Source organism: Mustela lutreola, chromosome 16 (assembly GCF_030435805.1).
Source record: "Mustela lutreola isolate mMusLut2 chromosome 16, mMusLut2.pri, whole genome shotgun sequence".
NCBI lineage: Eukaryota > Metazoa > Chordata > Mammalia > Carnivora > Mustelidae > Mustela > Mustela lutreola.
The window spans coordinates 29,644,360-29,659,150 of NC_081305.1; the positions used below are offsets into that span (position 1 = coordinate 29,644,360).

A 14,791-nucleotide genomic window follows, 5' to 3' on the forward strand; every position below is an offset into this window, starting at 1 on the left:
GGGAACATGTATGGCTCATTTAGTAATGTCTGTGACACCGAAAATCTATTAAGGATTGAAGTGAAAATTACACAGTAAAACGAATATATTTTTAGCTGTTAATTCTGTAATTAGAAGGAAATACGTAGTAAATTAGATAACAATTTTGTTTCTTTTGTTTGAAAACATTTCTTACTGAATGAAATATGTTGTGGCAGAATATATAAGAGGATGAACTATAGTTTCTGCTCTCCTTAATATGGATTCATATAGCGACATTTATTAGCATAATAGCTATGAAGTATTCAACAGGCTTTGATCTCTGCATAACCGAAACTTCTCAGGTACTGTAGATTAAATAAAAGCAGTGATAAACATGTACTTCATTACATAGTTTGAAATAAGGCCAACTGATACTTGTCATTCTGAGAGCAATCGGAGATGAAGATCTCATAATCTTCCCCCCTGATAGACTACTAGTGGGGTATTTATAGCCTCAAATGTAAATCAGGAGACTATTGCCATGACACTGTTAACTTCAAACCCTGGGGCATTAGAATCTCATTCTCTCTCTCTCTGTCGTGAATAATCTATCATGTGTAACTATACAGTAGTGTACAATGCGTTCCAAAAAAGAAACCCATTGGCCTTCATGTTTTATTTAAAATTGATAGTGAAAAAGAGTAAAGGGGGTTGTGCTCATTTGTTTTATGTTTCTTTGTTGGTTTTCCTGTTTTTGCTCTTTAAACAGCCATCAGAAAAAATTCAGATTGAGATCATAGCTCTAAGCCTTAATGATTCTCGAGTAACTGCAGATGACACTATCCAACGGCTGTTCGTGGAATGCAGATTCTACAGTCTTCCTGCTGAAGAGACACCTGTGTCACTTCCAAAACCCAAGAGTGGGCAGTGGGTCTACTATAATTATAGCAATGGTATGTATGGTTCCTTTATAATTCAGACTTTCGTTTTTGTCTTATCGGTGAAGGTAGCTGCAGGAACAAGGAGAAAGTGTAATTCTCTAATGTTCACATAAAGTCATGAAAGTCTCATCAGAATGGATTAATAAATAAAATAAAGTCAGACCTGTAGCATAAGGATTAAATTTCAAATTTGAATTGAAATTAACTCTTCAAATTAACTTTGAAGTAATACTAAAGAGAAAACAAAAACAGTAGAAAAACAGTGTCTGTAGACATTCCTGCTATTTTATAGTATCAATAGAAAAATGTCACCTGGGTCTACAACTGAACTGAATCAAAAAGTGTAATATTTCACAGGGGAAAAAAGTACTACTAGCTTTTTAATCATATGATTCAAACCATTCAGTGACCTAATATTTTCTACCTTTCTGGTCAATGTCATCTCATGGATGTTTTTACAGTATACACATATCTCTCTCCTAGTGTCTATATGTTCAGTATTTTAGATGAGTGATATACATTCTTAGAATACCTTTTCATGATTTAGCCCACACATGCACTGATAGCTCCAGGCAGGTTTTCTCTTTGAGGGCTTTATCTATCAGCTAGTTGACATCTAAGTCAGACCCAACTGGTACCCTTTAAATTCTTCGATCAGCCAACTTTAAGATGTTTTAAATAATAGTATATATCAGTGTATAATCAAAGAGGAGTAAAAGTCATCATATCAAGCTGACATGACCCTATGTTAAGAGCCTTAGGGCTTACTAAATTCTAAAGCCATATATTAAAACAAACCATAAAGATGGAGTATTGCATTATCTTTAGCAAAACAGGCCATTTTATACTAGTTGAACACTAATATTTTTTTCTCACTAGTTTTATAATTGTATTTTAATCAATATATGTAATCATGCTATTGACTGTATATATATCATGCTACTGATTGATCATGCTTAAGATTACAAATGCTCATGGTTATTTATGCGTGTGCATGTGTGTGTGTGCACATGTGCACACACCTGCTATTTTTCGAAGTGTGGTCATAGCTTGAGACAATAATTATGAGTATCTAGAAATCTGTTCTAGTCTTCCCTGTATCCACAGTTCTTATAAGTTATATGAACTTGGGCAAGATGTTTAAATTTCATGGTATCCTGTTTTCTTACCTATTGAATAAGGGGCTCTCTTAGATCCCCTCCAGCTCAAATTCTATAATTCTATAATGACAGATAGGTTGAGAAATCACAGGGGAAATAAATAGTGTGGTCAGGACAAGAATCTGATTCCTCCTTCCACTGACCTGATATAACAGAAACATTTCCAAAAATATTTTTTCAAGCTTCCTAGAGATCTTTTACCTGCAAAGTTTCAGAAAAGTAAACCATGTCAAAATACTATAAGTAATGGAAGAACTGATTAGACAACTAATTGAAATGAAGATACCCAAGCAAAGAGACAACCTTTTCTGGCTTTTGTATTATTCTTTTTAAAGGTCAGCAGTAGAATGCTTGGTTAGACTGACAACAAAAGAGCTTTTTAGAAATCCTACATTGAGAAATTTGGCCCGCTACACAACAGATTGTTTTTATTTGCATAAGAAGCGATGCAAATCATTCTGGGGTTACAACCTGTTAACACGTCCTCAAGTGTCCTGCATTTTGTAACGTTCATTCTCAGGCTTTGGGGGGGCTTTTTATTAGTTGGTTGGCATTGACTCAGGTATATTTTTTCCTCTTACTGCAAGATACCTTCCTATCTAATTGGCATTTTAAGAGCTACTTATGTTTCTAATGAATAGTCATCTGAATGCAACAAGAAAACTAATAATTTATTAGAAGTGAATTCTGTAGAAATGTTTACTATACCTTTTCTCAGCTTCTCTTCCTACCTACTGAGATTTGACTATGAGAATTTTAAAGGCTAATTGAAAAGAATTGTAAGTATATTTAAATGCCCTCCTGGTGGGAAGGGAGAGAAATATATATTATGCTTCCAAGCAAAATAATGCTGTTTTTATCTATTATATCTGAAAAATGTAGTCTTAGGTCCTCAGCAAATTTGAGAAGTAAGATTAATCTTGTAGGAGGCTTTATTTTATTTTTCACTTAATTATAACATAGTAAAAATGTTTATTTTTAAATTATTGGATTTACATCACCTTCAGTGCAGGACAATCTCCTTGAATCTTTGGTTAATAAGTAACTATCTCATCTAATTATTGTAATAATTTGCCATTCACTTGTGACTTGATGTAAAAGGTCAATATAATGTAGACTTACATCTTCCAAATCTTATTAAATGTTAATGAAAGTAATTTTATTTCCAAACTGACTTTTTAATTCAGATGGAAAATCTAAAGGACAATTCGTACGTGCTGTTTGAACACCGCACCAGTTGAGAGGTTGACGGAACCTCACAATGATTTTTACCCCGCATTATGGCTTGAATCCTTTCAAAAGGGATTTGTATCCTGAGGCCTAAATTAGGTACATAAAAAGAGAGGTTTAGTCTAGTGATTCCCACAATTATTTATAGCCTGATTCAGTCTTTATTAAGAGATGTTAATACCAGTTTCACTTACACAAAAAATATATCTTCTTAAGGCTGGAAATCGTGGTGGGGGGGGGGGGGTTGAATTCACTTGCAAGACATTTGTAGCATGAACAAAACGTTTGTGTTTTATCGGGCCTGAAAATTTTGCTTAGAGAATGCTGAGAAAGCAAGAAAATAGTTTGGAAAAAATAAGATTAATGGTAGGTTTGAAGAATGTTGTCTGGGCTGAATAAAGCCTTCTAGGGAATTGACAGTGGGAAGGAAAAGATTAATGAAATCGTCCAAAGTTTTTATGAGATTTATACAGTTCTGGGTCCTTAGTCTCTGAGCACTGAACAGTCTATGTTTTGGAACAAAGTTCAATTTGGAAGATGAAAACAATGCAGAATTTACCTTTTGTCACTAATAGGAAGAGAAATTTGGCAAAGATAAGGATTAGGGGAATGGTGACACTCCAACACAAAAAGTTTTCTGAGATTGAAGTTCATCAACCCTTTGTAATTAAGCCATCTCCATTTCTTCTGCCGAATGACACTGACAAAGAATGTAAGGATTTTTCCAAACTGCAGAAGTGATAGGTTTTTAATGGTACACAATTCAGCATCATCTTGTGTTTTTGGACTACTACTTTGTACCTTTTTTGAGTTATCTGTTTTCAGTAAGTTTTGTCTAAATCCAACAAGTCCTAAACAATTGTCCTTTTTAATGAGAATAAAAGATGAATAGCTTAATTTTTAGAGTTTTGATACTTTTCAAATCACCAGAATTGTCTTTTAAAAGATCTATTTGAAGTTTTGAAACTGTAGGTTTTGTTTCTAACTGTCTAGTTCCAGAACATCAAATGGATGTCCTTAGGACTGTGATCTAGAGGTAGCCCCAGTGTCCCGATTCTCACATGTTCAACACAAAAGTGTTCACTGGTTGCTGATCCTACTCAAAAATTATGCAAAGGGATGTTGAGCTACACAGTGGTTCTCAGTGTGTGACATCCTGATCAGGAGGAGCAGGAGCTGCTGTGAAGTGAAAAATGCACATTCTCAGGCCCTAACCCAGACCTGCTGAATTGGAAACTCAGGGTGAGCTCGTTAATGTGCATTCTAACCAGCCCTCCCAGGGATGCAGGCGCACATTAAGATGCCTGTATTCTAGGCATTTCTTATGCAAGCAGGAGAGCTGGACTTCACATTTGGTATATGTTTGGAGAAGTAAGCTGATGGGTAAGGAGCTTGAGTTTTTTCAGAAAGGAATTTTTAAAAAGTGTTCAGCCCAAGAGAGTTGTTGAAGGCACCTGGACCAGCTGCACCCAAGCAAGATCCCTTTGTGAAAGAGTGAAAGGAGGATCAGGTGGCTTCCCTTGATAAGGGTATAGAGCTCTCTCTCTCACTCCCACCTGTGCTGACGATATGGTTGCAGCTTAAACATCAGGAAAAGTTTTGGCTTCATATAGAAGAAGGAGAAGTTCTAGCAAGGAGGTTAGGTTTTGGTGGATTCAGAGTCTGGTTCGGCCCTTTTCTCAATAGGTGAGTTTGGGCAAATTATTTACCTTCTTTGGGTCTATTTAATTATCTGTCAAATGTGGGACAGTATGGTTCTTAACACATGTGATTGCCATAAGAAAAGTATTGAGTGTAGTACTTAGTACTACTTAGTGTACTTAGTGTAGTACTTAGCACATAAATATCACTCACTAAACGATGGCTGTCACTGTTTGTATCATTGTTAAGAGAACAGGAAATACGGTGTGCTGGCCAGCTGCAAGAAGCAGAAGCAGAAGATGGCCCAACTAGACCATTTTGTTTTTACCAGTTTCAGTGAAAAAGATGTTTTTTTTTTTTTAAATTTTAAACAAAGAATTGCCATATGGTACAGCAGTTCTACTTCTGTATACTTACCCAAACGAGTTGAAAGCAAGCATTCTGACAGATGCTTGAATACCCATGTTCATAGCAGCATTATTTACATCATTTACAATAGCCAAAAGGTGTTCACAACCTAAACAACCCAAATGTCCATCAGCAGATGAATGGATAAACACAATCTGTATATCCAAGCGGAACATTATCCAGTCTTAAAAAGGAGTGAAATTCAGACACATGCCAAGGATGAGCCTGGAAAAACATTATGCTAAGTGAAATAAGCCAGTCACAAAGGGACAGATATCGTATGGTTCTGCTTAATAAGAGGTACCTAGAAGAGTCCGGTTCGTAGAGACCAACAGTGGAATAGAGGTTACCAGGGCCTGGGGGATCCTGAAAAAGAGTTTAGTTTGGGGCGAAGGAAAAGCTCTGGAGCCGGATGGTAGTCATGGTTGTACAACAGTATGAATGTAATGTCACTGAACGTATGCTTAAAAGTGGTTAAAATTATAAATTTTATGGCCACATTTTAAAAATTAAATTAATATGACCAAATTTTTAAAAAATGAAAAAAATTTTTTTCAAGCTATTGAGATTTGTCAGAACTGGCCTAATTTATTTGGAAAACTATCTGCATGCTGGACTTTGAATTCAGTCTTTTTTGTTTTTAATCACTGAGATAACTCATGTCTTCAAATAATGTGGAACATTATAGTTAACAAGAGACTCTACTGTGTATTTGAGAGTTGCTAAGAGTGGATCTTTAAAAAGTTCTTACCAGAAGAAGAAAAAAATGTGTGACTCAGGGAGATAATGGATATTAACTAAACTTATTTTGGTAATCATTTTGTAATATGTACATATTACATATCATATACATATCACATCATTATGTTATACACCTAAAATTAATACAATGTTTTAAGTCAATTTTATCGCAGTAAAACTAGGGGGGAAATTATCCAAAAAATTATCACACACACAAAAAATAATAATGTAGACCATGATGACCATTAAGCTTTAAAACTCTGAAGTCAAAAAGATATGCTCAGCTGCACTTCGAATTGGTGATTAACAACAAAACCAAAAAAAAATTTCCATTTGGCTTGGTGTACTGGTGGTCAGAATGAGTCCAGTCTCCCAGCATTAGTGGAACTCATCTCTTAGAAAACCTTTTTAGCACTGATAAGCAAAGCACTATATTTACAAAATACTCTGAACCCTTTGTCTTTTCTGACGCCTATAAATCTCAGTAACCTGTATAATTAGTCACATTTACTGTTACTGCATCGTGGGAACAGCAACAAGCTAAGAGCTGCTGTGTGACCTTGGTTCTCACTTCTCTTAAGCCCACACCTAGACAGATGCCGATATGTCTCCCACCCTGCGTGCCTAACTCCGTGCCCAGCATGTCAGCTGAGCCAAATGATTAAGTGAACTGTATCATCATTTGAGATTGGACTAAAATTGTCCAGGGAAACATTCTCAGGATGAAATATGTTCATTCCCAGTGGAGTCTGGCTTTGGAATTGTCACGGTATCTTTCACCCTTCGTGTATTTTTGATCAGGGATAGTCTCTAAATTGAGGTCTGGTCACAGGGGACACTTTACCTCCAAAATGGCATCTGAAAAAGAAATGTCTTCAGAAGCTAAGGCATGCTGAATGGCTGCCGAGCTGAGAAAAAATAATCAGGTTGAAAATTGGTGTTTGCTCCCTGAGATGCCATTTTCCCAAAGGGCAGGCACTTATTTACAGTTTTGAATGTTCATCGCCTTCTTCCTGGCGGGACTTTAGATCAGCTATCTCATCTCTTATTTCAGCCTAGTAAAGTCTGGCCACATTCCTTCATGCCAACATGTACCTTTTTTTTTTTTTTTTTTTGAAGATTTATTTATTTAGAGAGAGAATGCATGCAAGTGTGAGCAGGGTTGGGGCAGAGGGAGAGAGAGAGAATCCCCAAGCAGACTCCCCACTGAGTGCAGAGCCTGAGGCAGGGCTCCATCCCATGACCCTGAGATCATAACCTGAGCCCAAACCAAAGGTCGGATGATTAACCAACTGAGCCACCCCAGCGCCCTCCCACCCCCAACACACACCATTAAAAAACAAAGACGAACTTCTTGCCCTGAAAACCCTCTCTCTCTTCCCTTCCTTTCCCTCCCCACCCCACCCCAACACCAGCACACGTCAGCCTATGGATTTCCTCAACCCAAGACACCAGATGCTTCTTTTATTGCATGTTGTGGCAGGAAAGAAGGATTAAATTACCGAAGCTGTCAGGAAGGACAAGCTCTCTGCCATACATTATCATTATCACGCGTATCCTGGGTGAGAGAAAATGCAGTAAATCCCTCAAATACAAAGCAATAAAGACCGCTGGCTTTTACCGTCTTGACTGCCAGTGTCATTAACAGGCAGTGACAGCAATGTGGCACTCTTAGATGTTGCTCGTATCCTTTCTGACAGCGTGCACATAAACCCGCCCGTGACATGACTTTAGATCACATGACTGCTCAGATTTGATTCTGGCTTCCAGAGCTGCTTTTCTTTTCCCAGGCATACAAGTGAGGTGGCATGGCTTGTATCTCTAAAAACAGGTATTCATACATATACAGAATGGTACTAATGTAGCATATTCCTGAGTGACTTCTTTCTGGGGATATTTTTTTTTTTTTTTGTACAGTGATCTACGTGGATAAAGAGAACAACCAAGCAAAGAGAGACATCTTAAGAGCAATACTACTGAAACAAGAGCTGCCATACAGAAGGTACATTTAAGCACTCTACGTTATTGGATGGTTCCTGTGAAGTAGGTCTCCGTAGCGTGGTGTGAAAGAAAGCTCAAGAAGCGGAATCAGAACCCCTGACTTCTCTGATTCACCCTGTGTCCTGGGATGAGTGTGTTTCCTCTTGGTTTCTTTCTTCCTAGAAACAGAGTAGCCCTGCATACTGTGCGGAACAACTGTAAAGATCTGACAGTGCTTTGTACACCAAAACACCATACGGTGTGTATCTAGTATCCCATTAGAGTTCAAGTTCAAGTTTAACTGTAAAGAGCATGACACAGTTGCAAGGCGGGTGCCCTCTGGAGCCACGTGGCTTGAGCACAGATTCTTGTTTCATCACTTATAAGCTGACTTGGGACAAGCACCCTCCGCCTCATGTTCTTCATCCGGAAAATGGAGATGATACCAGATAGGGTGGTCAAGAGGCTTCAGGGAGATGATAGAGGTGGGATGGCTAGAATAGGACATGGCACAAGAGTATGGCACAAGATGACATCCTGGTCATCGATGTAAGTAGTAGCAGCAATGTCAATATTATTACATGTACTAGCTCATCAGCCTTCCAGACTCATTTTACTTTACTATCATTGTTTAATTATTCATCATTTCATGTTATTTTTAATGGCTTTTTTTTTTTTTTCCAAATCTGAACAGAAGATTTTGGATTCTAGTTCGGTAGAGTAATAATACCCCTGTAAGAAGGAAAATCCCTGGTCTTAGTAACTTCTTGCTTTTGTGCGAGCTCCCAAGTGTACAGTTTTGAGGAGTTTTGTAAGGCGCTGCCCATCAGCCCGTTTGCTGGCTCTCCTCCCATGGCCAGGGCAGGCCCTTTAGCTCTCTGTCATCGTCTTCTCCTTGCCTTTGTGGCCCACAGATGACTCCTAGTGCCTCCGAAATAGAGCTCACCCCTGTTCATCGTAGAAAGAGGCTCAAGTTCTCCCCTTTCTTAGTGGGCATGAAGGGAAAGTTAAAGACATTCTATTTTTCTCTCTTTTTTTTTTTTTTAAGTTTTTATTTTTGAGTAGCCTCTCTACCCAGCATGGGGCTCAGACTCACAACCCCGAGACCAAGAGGCACATGCTCCACTGACCGAGCCAGCCAGGTGCCCCAAGACATTCTGTTTTTCTTTTTTCTTTTTTTTTTTTTTTTTTTTTTGGACATTCTGTTTTTCAAAAGAGCTTGCAAACTAGCATTTGATCTTCCCTTTCAAGAAAGGAGACTGGAATTCTTAGCTCTTGGGATCTGAGAGTAGTTTTTTCATTAACTCCTTAAAGTACATATATCAATTCTTTGGATCTCAGTTCTGAAGAAAGTATGCTAAAAACCTTGTTAATGAGGCTGAAGTTCTGTCTTGCCCAGCATGGTAGGTAATCATTCAGGTTTTACTTATTTACTTTGTATCGTTTGAGCTTCTTTCCAGGCCTCCTCATTGCCATCAGAGTTCCAGGGCTGTCCCAGGTCACCAGTACTTACACTGCACTGACCATGTCATCTGCCTCTCTGCGGCCAACAGGCTGGGTCCTTACTGTCCAGGACTGAGCTCTGTTTCCATGGGCAAGCGCTGGGCTGGACTTCCCAGTCTTCTCAGTCTGATTGTCTACCTGTGTGTTCACTTTGTTTCTGGAAGGTTAGAACATATTGTAAGTAGCACTCCTCATCAGGGAAGAGCAATTTTGTTTCCTCAGAAGTGGGTATTTTTAAAAGACAGATTCTGCTTTAAACATAGACCTGCCTTTCCTCAGTAGACCTACTTCCTTGTAGCAAAATTGTTTTAAAATTTCTTTAAAAGTCCACAGTAAATGTAATGACTTCCACTAACCTATCCTTGTTTCTCTAAAAATCTCTAAATGACCCCCAGAGACACAAATGTTCATGTCATTTTGAGAAAAAACAAAAGAGGCAGCAGAGGCACAGAGTGATGACAAGGGATGGGGGCTGAGTACATGCCCAGAGCGCTGCGGTGCCTGCCACTGCCCACTGTGGCAGGAAGGGGGCCATCACAGGACAGAATGGGCACGCCTGCTTTTCTCCCTGACAGTATCATTTTCTTCAGGAGAAAGGGGGTGTTTATTTACATGTTCCCACAGCCAAAAGACAGTCGTTACTCCCATGGGTGTTCTCACCTTTTGCAAAAACTTACAGGTCCTGCTACTTCACATGGTTTAAATTACCTGCTAGTTTATAAGAACTCATGTTCTCAGGCAGCAGCCCTCTTGAATACTGGAGACAGCTTACAAGGCACAGTTAGAGAAGTTGGCCAGCTTTCCTGACGTGCATACATTTATGTACAACGTATAACGAATTACCTACAGTACCTTTGCGCCTGGCCCTGCCTATGTTTGTGAGTATACAAGTGTCACCTTCAAAGGGACATAACTCCTTGAAGCAGGACTTAAAAATTATTTGAAGTCATCATGTTGACACTGACTTAAGGTTCTTTTTTGGTTTCCTTTCTTTAACCTGTCCTGTTGAGCAGATCCACCATAACCATCAGCATTCCAGTAGGTAAAACTCAGAGGTAACCCTTAGGGTTGTTTTCTATCCTGTTTTATATGAAAAGAAATTATTTCAGAGAATCAAAAATGTTAAACAATATAGGGAGTTTTCGTGCTTTCTGACTTCCTAAATAGCAGCAGGTGACATTTGAGGTCTGGATCTTGATGCCCAGCCCAGGGCCTGCCTCCTCCAGCAGACCTACTTCAAATGAGCCAGGCTTCAACAAGAAGCATTCGTGCAGAGGTTCAACAATCTTTATGATCCCCTACGTAAGTATCGGGAGCGAAATGCTTGACAAGGCGGTGTCCCTGCACTTCCAGGCGTTTCCAGCCCGCTGAGGATGACAGACAGCAACAAGTAAACAAATAAACCAATTACATTTTACAGTAAGTGCTAAGAGAAAGATTAAACAAGTTGCTCACATAGAAAGTAACAGTGACAGCGAGTCTAAGGAGAGGACAGTAAGCTGGATTGTGAGGGGACGAGAGGACCCAGCCCAACCATGAACTGCACAAAGAAGATCTTCGCTGGCAGAGGGAACCAAGGGCCTGCAGGAAGACACAGAGGTCTCTGTCTAGGATCCGGCAAGGGAGGTCAGCAAGGAGAGAGTTCTGCAGGAGGGAGAAGGGGAGGCAAGAGCATCTCCTGAGGTCCTTCCAGTCCCACCTCCCTGCGGGTATATGACATCTACACCGGCTGTCTGCCCCGATCCTCCAAGTAGCCTGGAAGCCTCTTCAGGACACAGAACAAGCAAGATATCCGCCTCTTTGTTTGGCAGGCGTACAGGTGAAACACAACATCTTATGTGCTGTTGAGCCGAAGCCAAATTGTAGCTTTCAGATTATTTGAGCATACATTCTTCCCTTTTTTGCTTAACTTCATAATTTCTTAATTTCATATTTGACATCTCATTTTGCTCTCCATAGAATTTGAAGCTAGGAGTACCGAATATTGGTTTCTAACCCTTTCCTTGGCATTTAGAAGGGCTCCCCCACCCCCCGCTTTTTGTCTCAGAATTCTCATATATTCAGTGGAGGTAATGGAATGCGTTTGTAAAGTGATAGAGATGTGATCCTTAAATGTGACACGTTATAGGAGGAGAACACTTAACAATATTAGTACAATCTGCCTAGCCTCTATCTTTTCTGTAAGTCTTGTGGATGTAAAATGTGCATCAGATATCACTTGTAATTCCTACTCTTCCAAGCATATTCATTTTAGGACAATTACTTTCATCGCCATTCTTCTTGTTTAACTGACTGATACAGTCATTGTATAATTTGGCAATCACAGTTTCCAGTTGAAACAAGTCTTCCCCATGTCTTCTTTTTCTTTTCTGTTAGAAATGTAGACGCTTAAGCAGCTCTACCTAGATTAAAAATCATAGTAATAAAAGAGCAAACATTTCCTCGATGTTTCCATGTCCCAGGCACTGTTTATATGTATCATCTCATTTGATCCCCAAAAGAGCCCTTCGTGTTCTACAGATAAGAGCAGAGAGGTTTAGGGGCTGAGCCTGGGTGGCTCAGTCAGTTAAGCAACTGCCTTCGGCTCAGGTCATGATCCCAGAGTCCTGAAATCGAGTCCCACATTGGGCTCCCTGCTCGGCAGGGAGCCTGCTTCTTCCTCTGGCCTCTCCCCTCTCATGCTCTCTCTTTCCCATTCTCACGTTCTCTCTCAAATAAATAAATAAAATCTTAAAAAAAAAAAAAAAGAACAGAGAAGCTTAGTAATGTGTCTAACATTATACAGCTAGTAGTGGGATAGCTAAATTTGAACTCACAATGGATTCCCTTTAACCATTCCATCTTAATCCCTTTGCTTAATGCATCATGTAATATAGTCATCCACTTACAAATCAGGATCTGTATTCTTCACGATTATTGTGTGAGTAAGTGTTGCCTGTGGTTTCAGGGGAAGGGATTTCTACTTTCTGGTTGGTTTTTTTTTTTTTTTTTATGATTTTATTTCATTTTTTCATCAGAGAGAGAGAGAGCACAAGCAGGGGGAGTGGCAGACAGAAAGAGAAGCAGGCTCTCCGCTGAGCAGGGAGCCCGATGCGGGGCTTGGTCCCAGAACTCTGGGATCATGACCTGAGCCAAAAGCAGACACTTAATTAACCAGCTGAGCCACCCAGGCATCCTGGGATTTCTATTTTCTAATCAAAGTTTATTGCTGGCTGAAAACAGGGTCTCAGTAAAGGAATGAAATGTCAAATGCTTACTTTCAGCAAATTAGTTAAAAATACCTTCATGTTTACCTGTAAGTATTTGGAAAGGATTTTATTTGCACGTATTTCTCAAGGCATGATTTCTCCGAGACTTAGATTTTCATCTCAAAATGTGATCTAAGAAACAAGTTTCTTGTTTGGTTTCTGATTTGGGATAGCTACATTTTGAAAATGGTTAAAATGGTAGTTTACAAGTATCCATGGTTTAAGCTCCCTTGCCAAGACATATCAAAAGAGTACTTAACTGTAAATTCCTGTCATTTGGTCAATCCAAGTGTGTTTGGCCTCAGCACAAGCCACTAATTCAGATCAGTTCCATTGGAACCCTACAATTATGTCTAAAAGTAAAATAAAATTTGGATGCTAGGATTGTAAGTTAAAAGATTGCTGAAGTAGTACAAACATTCCATGTAGCTGTTGGGCAGAGCGACAGTATTTATCTAATGTGACTCAGAATGTTACTGGGGAGCATGGTCCCTGCATTCCAGAGAATGCAGAGAGTTAATAAATTGCTTGGTAGCCACTCTGAAGTTGTACATTTCTACACTCTGAAGTAGAAAATGTTGCATTTCTTTTGAAAATGGTGCCCTGATCTCCACAGTCTTTATTCACTTGATCCTTTTAGCCTTAAAAGTCAATGTGTCACAATACAATCAGATAGTGTGTATTAGAACATCTGGTTCTTCTCTTTGCCTAGTAATTTTCTCAGATTCTAGAGTTAAATGTTAATCGGCACTCAGAAAAGTGGATTTATGTTCATTTGAAGGCTCGGTGTGCTATAATAATTCTAGTAGTTCATGCAATAACTTATCTAACCTCATGTAATTTGCTTTTTATTGGAATAATTGGAAACTTCGAGATTTCATACTTAGTGATAAAACCCCATTTGGGAGTTGTGTTTCATGATGATTTTTTCCTCACTTTGTGGGGATTTTCTGTTTTTTTTTTTCTTCCCTTCTCAGTGTCCGCTTCACCGTGGTCAGTGACCCTCCAGAGGATGAACAGGATCTGGAGTGCGAGGACATTGGCATTGCTAACATTGACCTCGCTGACATGTTTCAGGAAGGGAGAGACATCATCGAGCAAAATATCGATGGTATGAGTGAAAGTATTGCTCAATTTGTACAACAAATGCTGAAATCCAAATTCTTTATTAAAACCTTCTTTTTTGCTGGCTACAGGGACGTTGAGTCCCACATTGGTTGACTCCTTTGTAACTCCAGCTTTTTTTTTTTTTTTTAAAGCCGGAAGCTTTTCACTCCCTCCCTCCCTTGCCCTCTCCCTCTGTCTTCCTTTCAATCAACAGAAATTTTAAAATAATTAATTGCACTTCACAAGGAATTGTTCATTTTGTTAGTATTGAGGATGAGTGTGTGACAAAAATGTGGCCATTGGATTTTTTTTTTTTAATGCTGTTTATGGAAGCTTCATGCTGTCAAGCCTTATTTCAGCCAAGGTATGTTATTCTGAGTCATCATTATGGTGTCTTTTGTAAGGCTTCTCTTTAATTCAGTGCTACAATCCAGTGATACAGCCACTGCAAATGACTCCGAGTCTTAATGGTCACTTACTTCCTAGCAGGATGCAGAGAGGAGAAAAGGATTCCCGACAAAATGTACTCTCCTGGGTTGTTGCCTCAAAGGCATGAGTCCCATCACGGCTTAGTTTCTACCCTCCAGATTCTCATCAAACATACTTGGAACATGCTCAAGGGATTGTGCTTTATGAATCAGCCGTTTAACAGTCATAATGAGGGAGCACCTGGGTGGCTCAGTGGGTTAAATCCTCTGCCTTCGGCTCAGGTCATGATCCCAGGGTCCTGGGATCGAGCCCCACATCAGGCTCTCTGCTAGTGGGGAGCCTGCTTCCTCCTCTCTCTCTGCCTGCCTCTCTGCCTACTTGTGATCTCTGTCTGTTAAGTAAATAAATAAAATCTTTAAAAAAAAAAAAAAAACAGTCTTAA

The 14,791-nt window shown here is 39.3% G+C and overlaps 1 protein-coding gene across 3 annotated transcripts in view; it reads left to right on the forward strand.

Annotated features, from left to right (window-relative positions):
* RPGRIP1L (RPGRIP1 like) overlaps positions 1 to 14,791 on the forward strand; it is a 93,695-nt gene that overhangs the window by 77,306 nt on the left and 1,598 nt on the right. For 2 of the 3 annotated variants that reach the window (XM_059152151.1, XM_059152152.1), the window contains 3 exons: positions 731 to 914; positions 8,000 to 8,084; positions 13,791 to 13,924. In XM_059152151.1, the coding sequence (XP_059008134.1) occupies positions 731 to 914; positions 8,000 to 8,084; positions 13,791 to 13,924 (403 nt within the window). Of the gene's footprint in view, positions 1 to 730; positions 915 to 7,999; positions 8,085 to 13,790; positions 13,925 to 14,791 lie in introns of those variants that run through there. The other variant, XM_059152153.1, reaches the window with a different exon arrangement.